Source organism: Nesoenas mayeri, assembly GCF_963082525.1.
Source record: "Nesoenas mayeri genome assembly, chromosome: 29".
NCBI lineage: Eukaryota > Metazoa > Chordata > Aves > Columbiformes > Columbidae > Nesoenas > Nesoenas mayeri.
The window spans coordinates 2,320,603-2,344,446 of record NC_137561.1 but is presented as its reverse complement, the minus strand read 5'-3'; the positions used below and the strand labels follow the sequence as shown (position 1 = coordinate 2,344,446).

At 51.8% G+C, this 23,844-nt stretch overlaps 3 protein-coding genes across 3 annotated transcripts in view; 1 reads left to right on the top strand and 2 right to left on the bottom strand.

The window, feature by feature from the left end:
• Window positions 1-23,844, bottom strand: part of LOC308050575 (olfactory receptor 14J1-like) — a gene marked incomplete at its 5' end in the record, with an annotated part of 296,725 nt that overhangs the window by 12,602 nt on the left and 260,279 nt on the right. The window lies entirely within an intron of this gene.
• LOC308050649 (olfactory receptor 14A16-like) lies at window positions 2,698-3,633 on the top strand (the record flags this gene model as incomplete). The annotated part of the gene is made up of 1 exon (XM_080360805.1): window positions 2,698-3,633. One exon carries the CDS (start codon window positions 2,698-2,700, stop codon window positions 3,631-3,633), a length of 936 nt encoding a protein of 311 aa, XP_080216931.1.
• On the bottom strand, window positions 15,574-16,506 carry LOC308050732 (olfactory receptor 14A16-like; the record flags this gene model as incomplete). The annotated part of the gene is made up of 1 exon (XM_080360873.1): window positions 15,574-16,506. One exon carries the CDS (start codon window positions 16,504-16,506, stop codon window positions 15,574-15,576), a length of 933 nt encoding a protein of 310 aa, XP_080216999.1.

Below are 23,844 nucleotides of genomic sequence, written 5' to 3'. Positions count from 1 at the left end.
TCAGCACTGGTGTGACCCACACACACGGGTGTGTGCCAGTGTGCGGCTTCACAGTCTGGAGCAGCAGGGAGGAACTGCAGAGTGCAGGGCTGTGCCAAGGCAGGTTCAGCACCTTGTGCACATGGTGTGGGGTGCTGAGGGACCTGGGCTGCTTTGGCCCAGCAGCGCTGGGGAGGCTGCAGCAGTGCAGGAGTAGCCTGAGAGTGCTTGAAGGGCGGTTTCACAGATGGTGGAGGTTTCTGCATAGTGGGAAAGAGCTTGAGAAAGAAATAATGGCCCAAAGTGCAGCTGGGGAGATCCAGGCTGGCCATGAGCAGGAAGGAATGTGATGGAAGGGCAGTGCTGTGGGGGAGCAGGTCAGCAGAGGGAGTCTGCATCAGCCCAAGGCTTTGTGCTTCAAGGAGCAGCTGGGGAGGATGGAGAGATCTCAGCAAAGGAAGGAAGATGCTCAGACAGGAGCAAGGTGGGGCAGCAGGGGGGATGTCTCCAGCCTGCAGGGACAGAGGTGCAGGGGATGCCACAGCACAGGACAGGCTGTCGTGGAGATGATCACGGGATGTAAAGAGGCTGAAAGCCCCACCAGACATGAGCTCCTTCTCCTCTTGGCTGTGGCTGTTGTCTGCACCTCTGATGCCTGTGAGGAGACACCTTGTCCTTGCAGCACAGGGGCCTCATGGCCTCCTTGTCCCCAGCCAGGAACCTGGGAGGTGTGGGACCATAGTCCTGCCCTTGGCCCTGGACAGCCCCACATCACACTGTCCCAGGAAGGGCCCTGGGCAACGTGGGAGGGACAGGATCTGATTTCCCAGGGCTGGGCGTCAGGCCTTGGCCCTTCGGTTAAAGAAACACAACCAGGTTTCCTCAGTATCAGAGATATCTTTACTTTGCTTTTCCTGACCTCCAGTTTTCTTCTCTAACCAAACCTGGATATTGTTTCTCAGTAGGTTCCCTCAGTGTGACCCATTAACCTTACAAGAAACTTTGGAGTTTGAATCTAACTTTGACTTCTTGAGAAGTTTCATCAACTTCCTCCAGGGTCTTAGGTCCATGGACTCAGCACCAAACCCACCAGAGGGATCATTAAAGCGCCTTGTGCTGCTCCTGTGCTGCTGAGCTGGGCTGGGCTCCTGGGACACAGGGAGCTCATGGCAGCGGCAGCGCTGCAGAGAGACAGCTCTGCCCAGGAGCAGCTCCTCTGCACACGCAGCAGGGCTGAGGGCTCTGCCTGGGGATCTCAGCAGACGAGCAAGGCAGAGAGAGATTAAAGGTGGTCAGGACTGGAGGATGACTGAGAGCTCACTGGAGGAGAAACCTTTGCAGCCCTTGCCATGGTAAGTCTCTGGTGCAGGGCAGTGCAGCTGTAGCTCCTGGAGGCATCTCCTGAAACTGGCACAGGCACAGCTTGTGGGATCTGTAAGGACGGGGCTCTTGTCAGGCCATGTTGAACAGATGTGAAGCCGGGGGAGCACCCAGGGGTGCCCAGGGCTGTCCTGCAGAGCAGGGTCCCTGCACCCCAGGGCTGTGCCGGGCAGGAACTCTGCCGCCTGCCAGGGTCAGCGCTCAGCCTGCCCGGGAGATCCCATGGCAGCAGCTGTGGGGGGAAGGAGCGACCCCCGGCAGGGCAGGCAGGGAGCTTGTGGGGTTGAAGGGGGCTGTGTGGGTCAGGGCTGCTCAGAGCTCCAGATCCCCCCACAGACATGGCACAGGGTCCATCTGAACAAGGACATCAACACAGGAACAGCTGCCAGGGAAGAAGTCTGTGCTTTCAATTTTCCACTCTTGCTCGTCTGGGTGTGCAGTGGGAGATGGGGATTTATTTCTCTCTTTGGAGAAGACACTGAGACCCCAGTTCTCGTTAGGACGTGTCTGAGCTGCTCCTGAGCCCCTGCACACACAGAGCTGCCCCTGGGCAGTGCCAGGAGGTGTGAGCAGGACAGAGCTGAGCACACAGCGGGTGGGACGGGGTCTGTGACACTGACAGGGAGCAGACCAGGGACAGACACACAGCTGCAGGCAGCACAGACATGGGCAGGGAGAGTTAACTGCTACCAGAAATGCTGCGAGTGGGTTTTCGGAACGTCTCTCAGATACTTTCCAGTGCAGACACATTTCCCAGTGCAACCCCTGGTCTCCTCTCCTCCCCAGCAGACCCTCTGCCCCAAAGCCATGGGGTCCAGGTCACGAGTCTCCACCTCAGCAGCTGGACCTCCAGGTGAAGGGTTCCTGGAATGTGGTACTCAAAAAAGGTGCTACAAGTACTTGCTCTCCAGTGTCATTATGTGGGTGGCAGCAGCACAGCCGGGTCAGGAGAAAGTTCCACAGCATGCCCGTCTGCCTTTCTGTCCTTGCTTTGTTTTCTGGTAGCACTGCAGTGTCCTTCCCTGTTTCTCCACCTGTCCCTGGTGCTCATGCTCTCTGGGGTTGGGGTGGGCATGAGTATCAGTTTTTGTTCTGACACCAGTTCAGTGGATCTTGCCTCACAGGTGTGTTCATGGAAACCAGCTACCCAAGCTGCAATTTAAACTGTGATGAACTGTTTTTCTCAGCTGGTAGAAAGAGAGAATTGGCAGAAAAATCCCATCATTAGGTAAGGGATTTTCCAGGAGAAACAGTCTGTTTATTTTCCTCAGAGAACTCTCCCCTAACTTGTCACTGTCCTTTCCTCCTTGCACAGGTCCCCATGACCAGAAACAGCCAATGTCCAACAGCAGCTCCATCACCCAGTTCCTCCTCCTGCCGTTCACAGACACACGGGAGCTGCAGCTCTTGCACTTCTGGCTCTTCCTGGGCATCTACCTGGCTGCCCTCCTGGGCAACGGCCTCATCATCACCACCATAGCCTGGGACCAGCACCTCCACACCCCCATGTACTTCTTCCTGCTCAACCTCGCCCTCTTGGACCTGGGCTCCATCTCCACCATTGTCCCCAAATCCATGGCCAACTCTCTATGGGACACCAAGGTCATTTCCTATGGAGGGTGTGCTACACAACTCTTTCTGTTTCTCTTTTTAGCTTCAGCAGAGTATTCTCTTCTCACCATCATGTCGTACGACCGCTACGTTGCCATCTGCAAACCCCTGCACTACGGGACCCTCCTGGGCAGCAGAGCTTGTGTCCACATGGCAGCAGCTGCCTGGGCCACTGGGTTTCTCTATTCTCTGCTGCACACGGCCAATACATTTTCACTGCCCCTGTGCAAGGGCAATGCCCTGGGACAGTTCTTCTGTGAAATCCCCCACATCCTCAAGCTCTCCTGCTCACACTCCTACCTCAGGGAACTTGGGCTTCTTGTGATTAGTGTCTGTTTATTACTTGGGTGTTTTGTGTTCATTGTGGTGTCCTATGTGCAGATCTTGAGGGCCGTGCTGAGGATCCCCTCTGAGCAGGGACGGCACAAAGCCTTTTCCACCTGCCTCCCTCACCTGGCCGTGGTCTCCCTGTTCATCAGCACTGTCATATTTGCCCACCTGAAACCCCCTTCCAACTCCTCCCCATCCCTGGACCTGGTGGTGTCTGTTCTGTACTCGGTGGTGCCTCCAGCAGTGAACCCCCTCATCTACAGCATGAGGAACCAGGAGCTGAAAGTGGCACTGAAGAGGCTGATTCAGTCATTTTTCTGTCAGCAGCAATAAGTTACTCATGTCTCTTCAGAAGTGATTTCCAGTTCATCTCAGGAACATCCTGTGCATTGAGCATTTCATCTGTGATAACCATGTTTGTCAAGGATTTTCTTCACCCACGGCCCTTCTCCAGAGCAGCGACTCAGAGGCCTGTCTACCTGTTTCTGGGGCCCTGGTACAGCTGGTGTCCTGTGTCACATCTCTGTAATACAGGTGTGGACCCATTTTGAAATCACTGTATTTCTGAAATTGCAGCCATCTTTTTGAAACACCCCACAAAAGGGGATTTCCTCAGTCTCAGTATTTGGGGCTTGGGCTCTTCTTCCAAGACTGTGGTCAGCCTGAATAAATTTCCCTCACAAGGCCATGCTGCTGTGCTTGTGTTTTTCATGGCTCAGGGGAGGACATGGGGCACCATGTTACATCATGGTGCTGGTTTGAGTGTCCATCTGTGGGTGCCCAGTGTTCCTGGAGATGGTGAAGGACCTTCCGTGATCTGCCTTGAACAGTATCGCTGTGGTTTCCAGGCACCACAGCCTGCTCCCTGTGCTCTGTGCTTCAACAGGGGAATGAATGACCCCCAGAACCCTGTTTCTGCATTCCCCAGCTCAGGGCAGGCTGCTCTGTCACTGCGGTAGCAGGAGCAGCATGACGAGCTCCTGGCCAGGAGTCGTGTGCTGGTGAGAGGGGCTGGCACAGGAGGAAACGAGAGCAGGGGACAAAGAGCGGGGTGGCCTCGCTTCCATCATGCCAGGGCTGGCCCCAGCCCTTAGGCTGATAGGCTGATCCCCCTCTCTGTCCCAGTCCATCTATTTATCCACCCATCTCTCCATCCATCCATCCATCCATCCCAGCACTCCATCTGGGTGAGCTGCCCCATCACGTTTCTCATCCTAAGAGATCATGGAATAATTTAAGTTGGGAGAGACTCTCAAGATCATTGAGTCCAATTATTAACCTAACTCTGACACTAAACCATGTCCCTAAGAACCTCATCTATATGTCTTTTAAACACCTCCAGGGATGGTCACTCAACCACTCCTTGGACAGGCTGTTCCAATGCCTCACAAACTCTTCCATGAAGAAACTTTTCCTAATATATGAACTGAATATTCCCAGGTGCAACTTGAGGCCGTTTCCTCTCCTTCTACCACTTGCTACATTGGAGAATAGACCAACACCCTCCATGTTCCAACCTCCTTTCAGGTAGCTGTAGACAGCAATAAGGTCTCCCCTCAGCCTTCTTTTCTCCAGGCTAAACAGCCCCACTTACCTCCACTGCTCCCCATCTGACTTGTTCTCCAGACCCCTCACCAGCTTTGTTGCCCTTCTCTGAACTCACTCCAGCACCCCAAGGTCTTTCTTGTAGTGAGGGGCCCAAAACTGAACACAGGATTTGAGGTGCTGCCTCACCAGTGCCAAGAACAGAGGGATGATCACTTGCCTGGTCCTGCTGGCCACACTGTTCTTGATGCATGCTGGGATGCTGGGGGCCTTCTTGGCCACCTGGGCACACGCTGGCTCATGTTCAGTCACTGTCCATCAACACCCCCAGGGCATTTTCCATTGGGCAGATTTCCAGCTGCTCTTCCCTGAGCCCGTAGTGCTGCCTGGGGTTGTTGTGACCCAAGTGCAGGACCCAGCACTGGGCATGAAATTGAACAAGTCCAAGAGTTGGATTGTTCACCTGGGATAGAGTAACACTGAGTGCAAGTGTAGATTGGGAGAGAGCGGCTGGAGAGCAGCCCTGCAGAGAGGGATCTGATGTGATGTTGGCCACAGGGTCAACAGGAGGCAACACTGTCCCCCAGCAGTCAAGACGATAGCCCCCATCATGGGGTGCATCAAACACAGCATGGCCAGGTGGTCAAAAGAGGTGACTATGCTGCTGTATTCAGCATTAGTGCGGCCTCACCTTGAGATCTGTGTGCAGTTCTCGGCCCCACATATTTTTACAACAAGGACGTAAAGGTCCTTGAATGCATCTAGACCATCCCCAAGCCCATTGGATGTCCTTAGGAAGAGTTCCTCTCTCCAAATATTCAGCCCAGCTTGTTGCTGCATGAACAACCAGGAGAAACTGCCCCTGGACCCTCATTCCAGACCCCATCTCCTCCACCCCACACAGGCAGTGCTCTCCCCCTTGGCACTGAGGTGGTTCCAGGGACCCAAGAGACACCTGTAGGAGGAGATGTTGGGTGGGGATATGGTGTCCTTCAGTGCTCCTCATGGTGCCTCCTGCTGGGCTTTGTGCCACTGGTCACAACCCTCTGAGCCTGGATGTTCAGCCAGTTCTCAGTGGTGCTGAGCAGGAATATGCCCACGAGCACATTGGGCTGCACTGGGAGGAGCGTGGCCACCCAGACAAGGGCAGTTATTGCCCATCGTGACTCAGCACTGGTGTGGTCACATCTGGAGCCGAGTGTCCCAGTGTGAGGTTCCCCATTCTGGAGGAACGGGAGGAGCTGTCGTGTGGCCAGAGAAAGTCTGGGTCACGTGTGGAGATGTTGAGAGACCCAAACTTCTTTAGCCTGGTGAAGGGGAGCCTGAGGAAACGTGCTGTTTCTACTGAAATTGCGTTGATTTTCTTCATGCATTTTGAACTTCTCTCCTCCACAGCCAGTACAGTCTTTTGCTTACATTTACTATGAGAATAATGAGATAACGCTGATTCTTCCCTGGGATAGAGTTCATTTTTCCTCCTAGCAGCTTTACAGTGTTTGCCATTTGCTACAAAAGGAATGTCAGAACTCACTGATATCTTGGCTGTTGTCAGGAAAACCAAGGACTTCTTTGGCCATCCAGCTGTGGATGCAGATTGGCAGGAGGGGACACAGACAGGACAGCACCTGGATTGACGTGCAGGCTGATCAATGACATATTCCCTATGATTAGCGCCATGCTCAGTCTAAAGCTGGAGCCGGCTTTTGGGCTTGTTACATCCGTTACTTTGGCTTTTCCAGCTGGTTTGGTCAGTTCCATTCACAAGTTTCATCCTGTCAGGAGTTCGATGTCAGTTCGGCCTTTTGCCGTTCTGCCATTTTGCCGTTGGCCTTTGGGCCTTTCTGCCTGTTGCCCTTTTGCTCTCTCTCGCTGGGATGGGCTGTTCAGGACCAAGGTGCTCCCTTCTGCAGGACTGGCTGCTCCGTGTGACTGGAGTTACACGGGAGATTGCACTGAGTATATTTTCTTAATTTCATTTCTCTATTTCTTTTGAATTTACCGGGACTATTGTCAGTGAAACCAAGGACTTCTCTGGAGTGCAGCTGCAGATGCAAACTGGTAAGAGAAGGCACAGACAGGACAGCACATGATTAAAATCCAGGTCAATCAACAAGCTATTCTCTACCAGTAGCGTCATGCTCGGTATAAAGCTGGAGGTGCTTTTCCAGCCCGTTAGTTTTGGTTTCCAGCTACATTGGTTAGCTCTGTTCGGAAGTTCCATTCTAATGGGAGTTCAGTGTTAGTTCAGTTTTACGATGTTTTGCTCTTTTTCAATTGGCCCTTGGGTCTCTCTGCCTTTTGCACTTGTACTTTCTCTTGCTGGATCAGCTCTTCAGGACCAGGGTGCTCTCTTCTTTTGGGCTGCCTGTTCAGCACAACTGGAGTTCTGTGAGGGATGGCACTAAGTGTCATATATTTTACTTTATGTATATCTTAGTATAAGTATATTATTAGTAGTAGTGTATTATTTTTATTGTCTTATTAATTTTTTGTCTAAACCCACAAGTTTCTCCCTTCCCATTCAGTTCTCTCCCTTATCCCACCTGGGGACTGGGAGCAGGACGTGAGCAGCTCTCATGGTCTTAGTTTGTGGTTGTGGTAAAACCATGACAAGAAAGGGTAATAGTAGCTTCAGAAATCCTGAAAATCACTTTCCAAGATGATGGGAGAAGAGAAACAGCATGAGGAAGGAAAACCATCATAAACTGCAGCTCTGGAGGTCCAGAGTGGAGCTCAGGATCAAGAAATGTCACTCTGAGCACAGTGCTGTGGTCATTCAGGACTCTGGATCAGCCATGGCTTTGTGTTTCCAGGAACAGCTGGTGAGGATGGAGAGACAGCAGCACAGGTGGGGACACACTGGGCTGAGAACAAGGTGGGGAAGCGCATGGGGTGTCTGCAGCCTGTGGGGAAACAGCCACAGGCCTGGGACAGTGCAGGATGGACCATGGTGGACATGGCCAAGGGCGCTGGCAAGGCTGGATGTCCCTGCAAGAGCCAAGGTCTTCGTCCCCTTGGCTCTGGCTGATGTCCCTGCCAGCGAGGCCTAAGAGGAGACACATGGTTGTCATGGCCATGGCTCCCCATTGCCTCCTTGCACCCCCAGGGAGTGTCACACCATTGTCCTGCACTGGGCATCGCACTCCCCACAGCCCCAGGAAGAGCCCTGAGCCACACGTGAGGGACAGGATCTCCCTTCCAGGGGCAGGGGCTCAAGGCTTGGCCATTGTCCTTCATCAGACAAACCAAGGGCTTTCTCAGCACCAGAGCTGCTGCACTTTGCCTTTGCCTGATGCAATCAGTGCCTCCAATTATCTGCTCTAACGAGTCCCTGGGAGGCTTTGTCAGTAACAGCCCTCAGTGGGGCCCATTAATGCTTCAAGGTACTTTGGAGTTTGCTTCTGGCTTGGACTTCTTGAGCAGATTCTTCAGTCTGTGCTTGGTATCTGAGGTTCATGGACTCAGCACCAAATACACCATGGGGCTCATTAAAACACAGAAAGCCCTAACCCTAATGAGTGATGTTTCTTTCTGTAATTTCCTTCACATCTTCCAGACTTGTAGAACTAACTGGAGAGGTTTCAATGGGACACTTGCTGATGAAGGTTTCAAAGATTTCATAAAGCAGGGTTTTTTCTTTCCAGGGTATTTTCTGACATTTTCCAGTGTATGGAAGAAGTGACAGCAGCATTCTACACTGGACATTGCTCCCGAGGGTCTCCTGAAGACATCTGGACAGGCAGGAGAACAGTCCTTGAGGCTGGACACTGTATGGACAACCTGGCTCCGCACCCCCACCCCCAGTCTGCCAGTTCCCTCATTGGCCCCTAGAGATTGCATCACTTTTCCTCCATCAGACTTCTCCACTGAGCTCTGCAGGAGATGCTGCAGCTCCTGTGCACCAGCTCCACCTGCTCTCCTGTGCAAACACTGCACAGTTCAATCAACAGCAAAACACTTTCCTCAGCTGTGTGTGTAAGTGGATCTGGTGAGGTCCAGCATCCACAAGGGACACCCACACAAGAACTGCTTTAGACAGAGAGACAGGAGAGGATAGAAATAAACACAATGAACGTGTTGGCTGCCATGTCAATTAGAGCTCTGAAGAACGGGGCAAGTTTGTAACTCCCTGAAGCTCAAAGCAGAAACCAGACAGTTGAGAGGCCACTGAACGACCAAAGAGCAAGTGGAGGAGAAACCTGAGAGCACTGGGAAGGGCAAACGTCCAGACAGGGCTGGAAAGTTGTCCTTGGACAGGGACATTGAATCAGGAGAGGTGGGAACTCCTGAACGACGAGGGAGATGAAATAATAGAGTGTTGGTAATAGAAGTACAGGAGAAGACCAATATTTCTTCTCCTACCCTTAGTGCACTTCCACATAATTCACTTTTAGGCTTTTTTCTCTTAAATTTTAATATGCTAAAAAAAAAAAAAAATTAACAAAGATCTCCAATCAAACAAACAAACCAAACAAACAAAAGAAACAAAATCCCCACAAAACCAAAGCAAAAAACCCCTCAAACCTATTAAACAATAACAACAACCAAAACCAAAAACAAAACGGCAAGAAAACCAACAAAAAAATGCATAAACAAAACAACAATAATAAAGTGCATGTTTCCAGACAGACATCAGTCATCATTTGTCTCACCATAAACAGCCAGGGCCATTTTAGGGGTCCCCCCAGTGTATCTGAGGTGCTGGCCTGGGATTGGCATCTATCACACAGGACCTGGGGAGACCAGAGCACCGTGCAGTGCAGGTGGAGCCTGGGCAGGGGTTCCCGGGGCATCTCCACTGGCACCAGGTGTTTGTGTCCCTGGAGCTGAAGACATTTGTGTCCTAAATCCATCCCCAGTTCTGGAAAATTCTTTCATTAACTGCCACCAGATAGCCCTACAAGCATGAAGCCAAGATCACGTTGTGTCTTGCACAGCGCCCCATGCCCTCTGAACCTGCCCTGCCCAGAACTCCTCACACGTTGCCCAGAGCGAGTCACACTGAGGTGTTGGCTGGTTCCCTGGCTGGGATGGTGGTTTAGATGGTCACCTACAGCACAGGTGGGTCCTGCCCCATCATCGCCTGCTCTGCTTCAGTCTGAAACAGAGCCCAACATCACAATGGGATCATGAGAGAACTGAGGCTGAAGGGACCTCAGGAGTCTGCAGTCCAAACCATCACCAACTGGTCACACCAAGGTGTTCAAGCCTTGATTCAATCAGAGCTTTAGCAGGACTAGAGAAGTGATCACCCCTTTGTACTGGGCACTGGTGAGGCTGCACCTTGAATCCTGGGGTCAGTTTGAGGCCCCTCATGGCAAGGAAGACATTGAGGTGCTGGAGGGAGTTCAGAGGAGGTGACAAGGCTGGTGAAGGGTCTGGAGCACCAGTCTCACGAGGAGCGGTTGAGGGAGCTGGGGCTGTTCAGCCTGGAGAACAGGAGGCTGAGGGGAGACCTTATTACTCTCTGCAGCTGCCTGAAAGGAGGTTTTATCATGGAGGGTGTTGGTCTCTTCTCCCAAGTAACAAGTGATAGGACAAGAGGAAATGGCCTCAAGTTGCACACAGGGAGGTTTAGATTGGATATGAGGAATAAATTCTTCAGGAAAAGGGTTTTGAAGCAATGGAGCAGACTGCCCAGTGAGGTTGTGGAGTTGCCATCACTGAAGGTGTTTAAAACACAGAAAGATGGGGCTCTTAGGGACATGGTTTAGTGCCAGATTTAGGTTATGGTTGGGCTCAGTGATCTTAAGGGTCTCTTCCAACCACATTTATTCTATGATTCCATGAGAAGTCATGTTTGCTATTTTCTTTCTCAGAGGACCATGCAGCCTCCCTGAGAGCCAGGACTTTTCTGAGGTGTTGGAGAGACGTCTCACGGTCACACCAGCCAGTTCCACCAGCCCCTGTCTGTCCCTTCCCAGACCAAACCTCTTCTCCATATCCCAACCTTCCAGGCGAGTTTCTGGGACACAGCAAATGCTATCCAGGTCCTCTGGGCCTGTTCAGAGAGAGCAGCTTGCCAATATGGTGATGGGCTCTCTGTGCACCTCAAAGCTTTCCTGACCGTTTTTCTCCATGTCCCGCTTGTACCCAACCTTTCTGGTCCTTGAACTGTACATGAGGGGGTTGAACAGGGATATGGGGAAGGTGTAGAAAAAAGACTTTGTCACACTGTCTTGCGAGGGTTTTTCTGGGCATCCCACAGTCCAGGATGAGGGTGCTGGAGAAACCAGTGGCATTGGTGAGAGGTCCAGGTGGAGAAGGCCTTGTGCCTGTCTACACTGGGGTAGAGCAGTGATGCATTCATGGGATGCCCATGTGAACAGGAAGGGGACAAATGGCTCTAAAATGCCCTCCAGCCAGTTCTTTACCCATCGCACATACACCATCCAGGCCACGAGCTGCAGCTTCTCCAGGAGATGCTGTGGGACACGGTGTCACAGGCTTCACTGCAGTCTAAGGACACAACACCCACAGCCCGTGTGGCGCATTCACTCCCCACGACAGACTTTCCCTCATCTGCTCAGCGGTCACCTTGTCACAGAAGGAGATCAGGCTGGTCAAGCAGGACCTGCCTTTCATCAAGCCATGCTGATTGGGCCCCATTGCTCGTCTGTGTGTGTGACCTCACAGTCCTTTCCCAGTCATGTTCCTGCTGTTGGCCAATCCCCTGCAGAGACAGAAGTGACCTCACAGTGCCCTCCACACCCATTAGTTCCTACTGGACTATGAGTTCCTGAGACACAGTGACCACACGACATCGTACCCACCATCACCCCCCTTGTGGTCCAGTGTGTGAGCAGATCAAACTGAGCTGCTCTCATCAAATGTATCTGATAGATTTCCTATCAAGGGTTTGAGTGGAGAAACGTTCCTCAGAGGAGCTGCTGTATTTACTCTGGGACATTTTATATCTCCAAGGAAAAGATTAATGGAATCCTACAATAACACAGGTTGGAAGAGACCCCTGAACTCCATCTCTGTCCCACTGACCTTTATGGCACCCCAAGGAACAGCTGATGGCATTTGTGCTCACTTGGGATCATCTCATCACATGCACACACTGGACATGCACATGATGTGTATGTTTACAACTCATCTGCACAATGAAAACAGGGACTTTTGACCTAGTATTTCGTAGAATCATGGAATGTCCTGAGTTGGAAGGACCCAAAGGATCATGGAGTCCAGCTCCTGTCCCTGCACAGGACACCCCACAGGTCACCCCGTGTGTCTGAGGATGTTGTCCAGTCTCTTCTTGAACACTGTCAGGATGGGGCCGTGACACCTCCCTGGGGAGCCTGTTCAGTGTCCAGCACCTCTGGGGGAAGAACCTTTTCCTCATGTGCAACCTAAACCTCCCCTGACACATGTGTCTTCTGTTCCCTTCCATTCCTTCTCCCCTTGTGAGGAAGCTGTAGCCACCATGAGATCTCCTTTGAGTCTTTTCTTCAGCTCTGATGCTCAGAAACCCCTTGGTTTGCTTTCTGAAGCAGAAAGGAGGAGCCATGAGCTCCAGGCAATGGGAAGGGGGATCCTGTCCCTCACACACGGCTCAGGGCTCTTCCTGGGACCGTGGGATGTGGGTGTGCAAGGCCCAGGGAAGGACAACACTGGGACAACAACTTCCAGCTTCCCCATGGGGCTGCAAGGAGGCAGCGAGGCCCCAGTGCCATGAGGACAACATGTTTTCTCCTGGGCCTCATTGCAGAGACAACTGCCCTGGCCAAGGGGACACAGACCTGGGTTCTGTGGGTCCCTTCCAGCCTTACAGCGCCCTTTGCCATCTCCACCACAGGCTGTTCCACACGGTGCTGCCCCTGCCCCTCTTTCCCTGCAGGCTGCAGACACCCATCTCGCTTCCCACCTGCTCTCACCCAGCATTTCTGCACCTTCACTGCTGTGTCTGCACCCTCACCGGCTGCTCTTTGGAACACAAACCATGGGCTGATCCAGCTCCCTCTGGGTCACCTCTTGCCCCACAGCACTGCCCTTCCAGTGACATTTCTTCCTCCTCATATCCATTCCTCACCTTCCAACCTGTACTTTCTGATATTTTTTTTTTCTGTTTCCTTCTTATTCCCACTATCAAGAAAAGCTCGACCATCTCATAAACTGCCCTTCATGCAGGGAACCCAACCCGTTAGGCTTCTTGTGGTCTTTTACCTGACCAGAGAGAAGTCACCTCCCCATGATCTTCTAAATCCCACAACTGCTGCTGTTCTTTCAGCTTCTCTGACAGACACGACCATGTCCCTGCCCATGTCCCGTCATGTTCTCAGGTGAGATGGACATGACAACCCATCTCCAAGGGCTCTTCCTGGGTAGGGCCTGTGGGCCCTTGGGCAGAGGTTCTTTCCCAGCCATGTCCCTGCTGCTGGGCTGTCACCTCCAGACACAGAACTGATCTCACTTTCCCCTTCACAGCCACAGGATTCTGACTGGATTATGAGTGTGTGAGACACAACTGACCTCATAATCCCACACCCGTCCATCCCCCTTCTTAGCACCCAGGACCTGACCAAGACTGAACCGTGCTCTACACACTCCTACCCCCGCCTGTCTTTCCCACAGGCTGCAGACACCCATCTCGCTTCCTCACCTTGTTCAAATTATTCAAATATATTCCCTACTAACAATGAGAGTGAAAAGCACTCCTCACTAGAACTGCTGTATTTATGTTAACACAGAATCACAAAATACCTCAGGTTTGCAGAGAGCCCTTGTCTCACTCATCTTGTCTCACTCTCCTGCTCAGGGTGAACCAGGTGAGGTTACTCAAGGCCTCCACTCAGGTTTGTATCATCCTCAAAGGCGCTAAAGATTCACTCTGTTACATCATAGAAGGGGAGAATAAAGATGTTCAACAGTGTTGTCCAAGTGCTGGTCACTGAGGGATCACACCAGTAACTGGCTGCACGGAGGACTTTGTATCACTGGTGATTCTTGGGCTTGATGGTTCAGCCAACTTCCCACCCAGCACCTGCTTTTTGAGCCCCATCAGCACCACTCTGAGCAGAAGGAGACCATGTCTGAGCCTTGCAAATGCCCTGTGCACAACATGCCTTTCTTTCCCCTGTCCCTTTGGGTTCAGCAATCCCTTCCTTGTCCTCACATTCCTGGAAATGGCTGCAGGAGGACGTGTCCCATCCCCTTCCCAGGGAGGGAGGTAGGGTGGCCAGACTGTGGTTATCCCAGTTCCTATTCCTGCTCTTCTTGAAGATGGGTTTGAGGTCTGAATTTTTTAAGGACCCAGAACCTCTCTGGTTTCTATGGCACTTTTAGGAGCACAATGCGGAATCAAGGGCAAGGGTGATGTAGCAGACAAGAGCACTTGCAATGATCCTGTCCAAGGCAGCTGAAATGAATCTCACTGATCCAGTGGGGTTGTTCTTGGAGTCACACACAGACAATATCAGGCATCCATGTCTGAGCTGGCCTCATGGGCTCCTTATGCACCCAGGGATGCTCAGAGACAGAGTCTGTCCCTTTTACACACAGTGGCAGGAGTCACAGTGTCCCTCCGACCTCCTGCTGCCACTCCCAAAGGATGGGAGACACCTCAGCCCTACGCTGTGTCACCTGCTCTGCACTCATCTGACATGTCCCACGTCATGAGGAATGGACACAAGGACCTCAGTTCAAGGAAGCACAACCCAGTGCAGCATTCAGCTGATTTCCCATAGGTTGTTCGTCCCAATATGAAGTGACCTCAAGACCTCGTCTGTCTCACAGGCCTTCATGGAATGGAAAGGAATAGTTGATGGTGTTTGTGCTCACTCAGGTTCAAGTCACCTCACATACATGATGTGCGTGCTCACATCTCATCTATACAAGGCAAACATGGACTGCTGAACTATTCATTGAGTGTCCATCCATGGAGAGAAAACAGCCTCTGTGGGTGAGAAGCCAGTGCTGGAAATGGTGGTTGTGAGGGGCCAGTCCATGGTGATTGACCTGGGGCTCCTTCCACGGGGTGTCCAGTGCACAGGGGCACAGCCCAGCCCTGCTCTGCTGGTCCTGCAGGTCTCTGGCAGGAGCCTGGCTGTGAGAGGACACTGCTGTGTGCCAGCCCTGCACACACACACTGTTCAGCTGCACACTGATGTTTCATCTGTGGACAATTCTGTAGGAATAAACTTGAGAGAAACTTTGCAAGAAAATATAAACCATCATGCACTGCCCAAAGAAGATCACTTTTCCTTGTGTAAGTACTGTTACTGAGGCCAGCTCTGTCACAGCAGTGCCCATTGCCTGTCCCTGCCTGCACCCACAGCACTGACACACAGCAGGACGGTGACCAAGCTGCCAGAGCACTCAGGCCTTGCACCAACACCAGAGATGGGAAGGAGAGTGTGGAGTGGAACCAGAACAGCTCTGGAAGAACAAGCGCTGCTGCTCCCTGGCAGGGCTGCCATGCGAGAGCTCTTTTTCCTCCTACCCATGTACACAGGAACTGTCCCTGCATCTCCAAAAAGCCCTTGCAGAAAGGATATAGTGAAAAACAAGTCACTAAAGAGCCTTTTATTCTGTTTAGAGAGAAGGAGAGCACTGCTGCTCATTTAAGCAGCCAACAGTTATAAAAGAAAACCCAACAGTGAATTAGAAAGGGGTTGACAAGATTATCACAATAAGAAAACAACCAACATCACCACAAAATCCAGTTGACAGGCGGGGCTTGTAATGAGCTACATTAAAACTCCTATATAGAAGAAGATGGCCAGTTTATTGCTTCATAAACCAGAGGGATATGAGTTTGCACAGGGCATCCTTGAGCTCCTGGTTCCTCATGCTGTAGATGAGGGGGTTCACTGCTGGAGGCACCACCGAGTACAGAACAGACACCACCAGGTCCATGGATGGAGAAGAGATGGAGGAGGGCTTCAGGTGGGCAAACATGGCAGTGCTCACAAACAGGGAGATCACGGCCAGGTGAGGGAGGCAGGTGGAAAAGGCTTTGTGCCGTCCCTGCTCAGAGGGGATCCTCAGCACGGCCCTCAAGATCTGCACATAGGACACCACAATGAACACAAAACAGCCAAAACCTATTAACAGACTAAAGACAATAAGCCCAAGTTCCCTGAGGTAGGAGTGTGAGCAGGAGAGCTTGAGGATCTGGGGGATTTCACAGAAGAACTGTCCCAGGGCATTGCCCTTGCACAGGGGCAGTGAAAATGTATTGGCCGTGTGCAGCACAGCACTGAGAAACCCAGTGGCCCAGGCAGCTGCTGCCATGTGGACACAAGCTCTGCTGCCCAGGAGGGTCCCGTAGTGCAGGGGTTTGCAGATGGCAACGTAGCGGTCGTAGGACATGACTGTGAGAAGAAAAAACTCTGCACCAAACAAGAAAAATACAAAGAAGACCTGGGCAGCACATCCTGCAAAGGAAATGACCCTTGAATCCCAGAGAGAGTTGGCCATGGATTTGGGGACAGTGATAGAGATGGAGCCCAGGTCGAGGAGGGCGAGGTTGAGCAGGAAGAAGTACATGGGGGTGTGCAGGTGCTGGTCCCAGGCTATGGTGGTGATGATGAGGCCGTTGCCCAGGAGGGCAGCCAGGTAGATGCCCAGGAAGAGCCAGAAGTGCAAGAGCTGCAGCTCCCGTGTGTCTGTGAAGGGCAGGAGGAGGAACTGGGTGATGCAGCTGCTGTTGGACATTTCCTCTTCCTGAACATGGGGCACTGTCATGAGAAAAAAAAAAAGACAGTGAGAATCCAGGGCAGAGTTCTCTGACAAATATCAAACGAAGTCCCACAGACCCTCCCCTGTCACACACAGACACTCTTGTGTTTTTCTAGGAGTACTTTTTTCAGCACTGTGGCTGCAGCCCTGCTTGGGGCTGGAAAATGTGCAGCCAAGAGCAGGGACTCTGCCCATGGACCATCGATAAGTCAGCCCAGCTCTGCAGAAGTGGGGCCAGGGAACGGTGGGGACTGTCCTGGTTCTGCTAACACAGAAGGGCTGTCAGCACTTGCTTTCCCAGTGACAGGGAACAGAGATGGTGAAGGCAGTTTAGGAGTTCCAGGTTTTTTTACATATCCCCCATATTCACTGCAGAGTGTTGCTGGGTGCCAGAAACCCTCAGCATTTCTGCTGCACTCAGGGAGAACAGAGCGAGTCCTGCGAGACCAGGGTGTTAGCAAAAAGGACAAATAACCACGGACGTAGTTATATGCGGTGCTTTTATTCCAGCGCTGGGAAACCAGGGGTTCGCACCCAAAGCTTCAACCACTGATTCAAAGTCCACTACATTTATACAATTTAGTTACATATATATTCATTACAACTCTTGACAACCATTAGCATATTACACACCTATTCTAACACAAACTGTCTATCTAAGCGATGCTAAGTAACATTCTCATGTTTATCAGTTATTTCTAAGTTACCTGTTTTAAGAGAATATGTCATAGATCTATGTCAATTTTAAGAATAGGGTATGGTTATATAAGATCATGCTTGAATGCACATCTACTTGGATACAGTCCGAAAACTTCAGGATAAGGTAAGAATCTTGGATACAGCATCTTGGATACAGTTTACAAAACCAAGAGTCTTAGATACAGTTTGCAAAACCGAATACATCTTGCAAAAACTAATTCAACTATAAGATGTAAAACTAATTCAACTATAACAAGAGGTTGCCTGTGGGTCAGTGCAGAGTGAGGGCAGCTGCTCTGTCCCTCTGTCCTGCTCCAGCTGCCCTGGGCTGGCACCTTTCTGAGATGGGGGCTAATCACACTCCCATGTTACCCTGAAGAGCCACCAGGCACTGCTGAGAGCAGAGGGACCCACCTCAGACCATGACAGGTCTCATCCTTTCCTAAAGGTCTCAGTACCCAACGTTTAGCCCAGGACACACACAGCTCATTCCCCAGCCCCACAGACTGCATTGCCCACAGCCCACAGGTCAGAGCAAAGCTGGGACACGTGTGCCCATGGACATACCTGCAGGAAAGGACCCCCAAGATCAGGCTGTGACTCTGCAGCTGAAACTGCCATCCCCAGAGAGCCTGACAGCAAGAACAAGATCCCAAGAGCAGTGACCCAGAGCAGGGGAGCAAGAAGGAAAATGCGGTGAGGGTGGGGGTGAGAGAGGCCAGGGCAGAGGCAGCCGGGCATTCAGACAGCGTCACCCTTCCCCAGCTGTGCAGCCACCTCCCAGACACCAACAGTGCCGGGCAGCTGCTCTCAGCCCCTGTGCTCTGCAGAGGAACTGGAGCTCTGGCTGCACAGGAGCTGCTTCACGCCTTGGAGCCCCCGGCCCTGAGATCCTGCCTGTTCACAGGGCACTGCCTGGGGGCATCTTCCTGTCTGCAGGCTGGAAAACAGGACAGGTCAGACTAAGTGTAAGGTGTCCAGCAAAGGTGATGCTGGTTCTGCATAGGCAGAGGAGAGGCAAGGCATGCCAGGGTTCTCTTCAAGACCTACTGCAGTTCATGTGTCTCAAGTATTTGTTGAAAATTAAGAACTGCTTTAATCACCACTCATTCCCCAGAGCAGGAGACTGAAAACACAGACTCAGGGAGGTTCCTTATCTTTGTAGTACTCTTTGGCTTCTTCTTCTCCTTGAAACCTCCTCTTGTCAATATTCTGGAATGAGCTGGAGCTGTGAGCAGCCCTGACCCACGGAGAACCCAGCAGCAGAAGGACCCTGCCCTGCTGGGGGTCAATCCTTCACCCCACAGCTTCTCCCCTCAGTGTTGCTGGGCTCTCCCGGGCAGGCTGAGCGCTGACCCTGGCAGGCAGCAGAGTCCCTGGCCGGCACAGCCCTGGGGTGCAGGGACCCTGCTCTGCAGGACAGCCCTGGGCACCCCTGCCTGCACATTGACATTTACACCCCACAGCCACCCTGGGGAGAACGCAGCATTCACGTCTTGTCACTCACAGTGCAGAAAGCAATCCCTGCTCTGCAGCACATCCTCCCCTCTGATCAGAGAACCTCGGAGAGCTGTACTTACATCTCTCGCAGGCTCTGCAATGTGACAGCTTTCTGAGATCCTAACATGATTTGCAGATGCAATGCTCTGCAGCCACAGGCTTCATATCTGAGAGGATTTCATTTCCAGTGACCTCTCAGCATCCTCCCAGCCCAGACTGCGTTTCCCTCTCTGTGCCTGGCTCCTGTGCCCTCGGTGCTGCAGGCAGAGCCCTCAGCCCTGCTGCGTGTGCAGAGGAGCTGCTCCAAATCAGAGAATCATAGAATCATTGATGCTAAAAATGACCATTAAGAACATGGAGTCCAACCGTAAATCAAACACTGCCCATTCTACCACTAAACCATGTCCCTAATCGCCACATCTCCACGTCTTTTAAACACGTCTAGCAATGGAAGCTCCAATCCTGAGCTGGCAGGACACCATTGGCTGCAGTTGGACATAAGATACTGGTCATGGCTGTGAGTTCAGCCCTGGCTGGCAGAATGTCTCACACCCTCACTGAGGAGGGCAGGGGGCTGGGAGATGGGAGCACTTTTCAGTTTCCAGATCTCAGCACAGAGCCCAAACCATCCTGCCCTTGGACTCTGGATCCCATTTCCTGAGATGCAAAGCTGGTGGCCTTCTGAGGATAATCATGTTAAAAGGCATGAATAATCCTTCCAGTGTTTGTGCAATTTGTCTAGGAATGTCACTTTTATATGCTTATATTTAAATATCTATAAAATAGTAAACTGCATCATTGGTCGCCCCTCTGGCAATGACAATTAAATAGGTATTTGCACTATAAGGCTCCATACCTCATCCACAAGCACACATCTAAGTGGTTCAGATGAAGGGTGGTCTGGCAAACGTCACCCTTTGTGTCCCCAGGTGATGGACACTGCTCATGTGCCTCTGCAGAGAGTGGCAGGAGCTGGATCCCCTTCTCGGGACAGACTCCTTCCAGGAGAGACACAGACACAGGGGAACTCATCGGGGCTTTACGGCATTTCACTGGGCATCAGTTTTGACATATTGGGTGCTGTCCTGTGACTGCCCTTTCTGCACAAATGATCATACAAACACAACCATTTAGTGAATCATGGTCATAAAGGGGCTGTTATGGACACGACATGTAACCATGAACTCTGGAGAGAGCGAGGAAGTTCATAATAAACACCAGGAAGATCCAAGAAGCTCGAGGCCTCTTCTGAAGAGCAGGAGGCCTGAGCAGCCGTGATTGGCCATTGTAGGTGTGGGAGAGGGTCAGGGCATGTCAGGGAGAAGCAATGAGATGGCTGATGGCTTCAGTGAACCCTTCCAGCCATGTCTGAGCCCAGCAATGGAAAGCAGTTGATGTCTGCAGGTGGAGGAGCAACAGGAGGAAGATTTTCCTGGGAATAGGGAAGGAAGAAAGGCCTCTCTTGGGCTAATCATGTATGGCAGTGCCATTTGCATGCTGTGGGCATGGCTGTGCCTGGGAGATGGGGAACGGCTGCTGCTGGGGTGGCTGTGCTCAGTCATGGCCCATGAGCTGACCCTGCTCTGCTCCTCTCTTACACTGCCCACACTTGGATGGTCCTCAGGAATCATCCATGAACCTGGTGGATCCATGAACCTCCTGGAGTGATGAGGTGTGGATCCAAATAGAGGATTCAAGCAAGAGAGGAAAGGGGACATTGAGGTGATTGGTGACCATTGCCAGGTGTATGAAAGAAGCTGGATGAGATGTGAGGAGCTCACAGGCATTTCCAACTCCACAGAAAACCAGAGCCTTGCAGTTAAAGCAACAGCACTTGACATAAAACCCACCCCAAAACACAAAACACTCACACTGACCACAGGGAAAGCCTTAAAAGACATTGAAGGAAAATCTACCAGGTCCCAGAGGTCAGGGCTCAGCCATTCTGGTGATGAACGAGCATCAGGGGCTGACATGGCATCAGAGCCACCTCCACATGGCCCTCACCACCTGGAACCAGCATCTCCACGTCTTTGCTTCACCAGTCTCCAGGGACAGGAACCTGTACTGGTTGTATCCTTCACAGCTGTGTCAGTGATGGCCCTTCATGGGGTCCAAACACTCTCAGAAACTTGCGGTTTTCTTCTGCTTTTAACGTCATCAGAGGTTTGTTCATTCTTTCAGTATCTGCAGTTCAGGATCATGGCAGCAGAGGGCTCACTAAGATCTAAAATGCTCTTACAAGCCAAGGTTCTGTGCATCATTTTCCTAAAGCTTTCGAGTCTGATGTGGATGATTAGAGGGATTTCAGGAATAGACAGAGATCATTTCCATAATAAATAGCAACAAAGCCAAATGTCTTCTATTTGCTTTCTTGTTCACACTCCCCTCCCTTTCCAGAACAGGTGGTCTCAGCAGCCTCCAGTTCGTATTGGTGAGGAGCATCTCCTGATAAAGAATGAATATGTCACAAAAGGGGGTGCCTAAATCACCATGTGAGTGAGGAGACAGCCCAGGACAGCTTAAGAGGAGTCACACTCCTCTCACCCAAGAGATGGGTGTCCCTGGCAATCTCAGATGCCACAGCACAGCGATACTTGTGTTCAAGGAGCTGGTCAAGTGACCCATCTCCTGTTCTGTAACGGTGTCTGAGTTTGCTCAGGTCACCCCTGACTTGAGCCCCATCCACTGCTGGGTGTTCTCCAGACTCCTGCCTTCAGGAACCAAGTCCCAGGAGACCTTGCTGGTGAAGATGGAGGCAAAGAAGCCATGAAGAACCTCAGTCCCGTCTGATTCTACTCTTATGAAGTTCAGCAGCAGGCCCACGTTCAACCTGTCTGTTCTCTTACTGCAAGTGAAGCTCTGTCACTTCATCTTGCTGTTCTTCCCATGCAGGAAGTGCAGGGCAGCTTTGTCATCATCCCTGCATCCATGGACAAGGTTTCTAAATTCCTCCTTTGCAGCTTCCCCTGCTTCCACCTCCTGTGTGCTGCCTTTGCTGCCCTGCAGCTCCATGAGTGCACATGAGCATCCTCACAAGATAAATGTTTTTGTTCATGGATACTTGGAGAGATCATTGTTGTGCTTGGAGCAGCCTGTCTTGTAAGCATTATCAGATGTCCTGAGCTCCTTCACCCTTCAGATCTACTTCCATGTCTCCACTTTGCCCACCATCCCCCAGTATGTCAAAGTCTTCCCCTCTGGATCCCACCAGCCTGTGCTCTGCTGCTGGCCTTCCTCCCTCCCCTCTGGTGCCTGGGACCCCACTGTGTCCTGGTCACAACAGCCAAGGTGGACACTGATGTTCACATCCCTCACCTGGGTTTCCTTGTTTTCCAATTCCGGAACCATGTGAGCATCACTCTCATTGGCCCACCAGGCAGACATGTTAACCAGTTGGCCCTAGATCCTTTGGAGTGTTGGCAGCTGCAGCTTTTCCTGGCCAGTGAGTGTCAGAGCAATTACAGTTCCCCACAGGAACATGCTCATTGACTGGTGACTTCCTCAGGTTACTGACAGAAGATAGTTTACATTTCTTCTCCATGATCAAGTAGTTTGTAACAGCCAACACACTGTTAGCCTGTACTGGGTTTACATGGCAAAGTCTTGGAACTGGTCGTGAGTGCGGGTGTGCTACAGTTGTCACCACTCTGAGAAGACTACAGGAGTCGGACCAACGTCAGACAGAGCTGATTTCAGCTGCTCCAAGATGGACCCACTCCTTGCCCAATCTGAGCCACTCAGTGATGCTGGCAGCACCTTTGGGATATTGTGTTTGAGAAAGGGTAAAAAACGCTGCACAACAGCAGGTGGGAGACAGGAGGGAGGAGATGGGAGAGAAAAGCACTGCAGACACCAAGCTCATATCCCATAGGACCCAAGCAGGTCCCTCAGCAGGCCAAATCCTGCTCTCCTGAAATCCTGCTCTTGGCCTTGTTCTCATCTCCCAGGAGCCTCAGCTCCACTTTCCCATCCCTGACTGTTCCATCCTGACCAACTCTTTCTGGTTTCTAAGTGTGAAGTCCCACAGGGCACCTCACCCCACTGACTCCTCAGTCACCCGTGTCAGGAAGATGTTGTCAATGGGTTCCAAACCCTCCTGGATGGCCGGTTCCTTGCAGATATTGGGATATGTCAGGTCTACCATGAGGACACGGCCCTGGAAACACGAGGCTTCTTTCATTTGTCTGAAGGAGGCCTCATCTCATTCCAGTTCCTGATCAATGGGCCTGTAGCCGATGTCCAGTGACCACAACATTGCCCACGTTGTTCTGCCCTCTCATGCTGACTCCTCAACGTTCAGCTGACATTGTCTGTCCCCAGGCAGAGCTCCACACATTCCTGCTGCTCTCCCACATGAACAGAAACTCTCTCTTTGACTCCAGACCTCTGGCATTATGAGCACCAGATGCACAGGTCCCCACAGTTTCTCCAGGAGATGGTATTTATAGTGTCCTATAAGTCCTCATGCTGTTATGTTGGGAGATACACCCCCATCAGGATAAACGATCTGCATGCAAACTTTTACAGCTGAACAAATGGAGCTTCAGTCCAGGGAGAGACAAGACCTTGAGAAAATCTGGGATTTACCCAACAGAAAACTCTTAATTTGTGGAAGGAGAAATGGGCAGTGATGTATAGCGGGGGCAATAACCCCATCAATCAGAACAGAGCAGGACCTGACACGCTGAGCAGTGACCCTGAGGAGAAGGGCCTGGACACTACAAGGTCCCCACAGCAGCCCGTGGTGCACGCTCACCATGAACAAGGCAGCTGCACACGGGGCTGCATGAGGAGGAGCGTGGGGACCCAGACACCTGCAGTTCTCATCCCATTCGGTTCAGCACTGGTGTGACCCACACACACGGGTGTGTGCCAGTGTGCGGCTTCCCAGTCTGGAGAAGCAGGGAGGAACTGCAGAGTGCAGGGCTGTGCCAAGGCAGGTTCAGCACCTTGTGCACATGGTGTGGGGTGCTGAGGGACCTGGGCTGCTTTGGCCCAGCAGCGCTGGGGAGGCTGCAGCAGTGCAGGAGTAGCCTGAGAGTGCTTGAAGGGCGGTTTCAGAGGTGGTGGAGGTTTCTGCATAGTGAAAAACTGCATGAGAAAGAAATAATG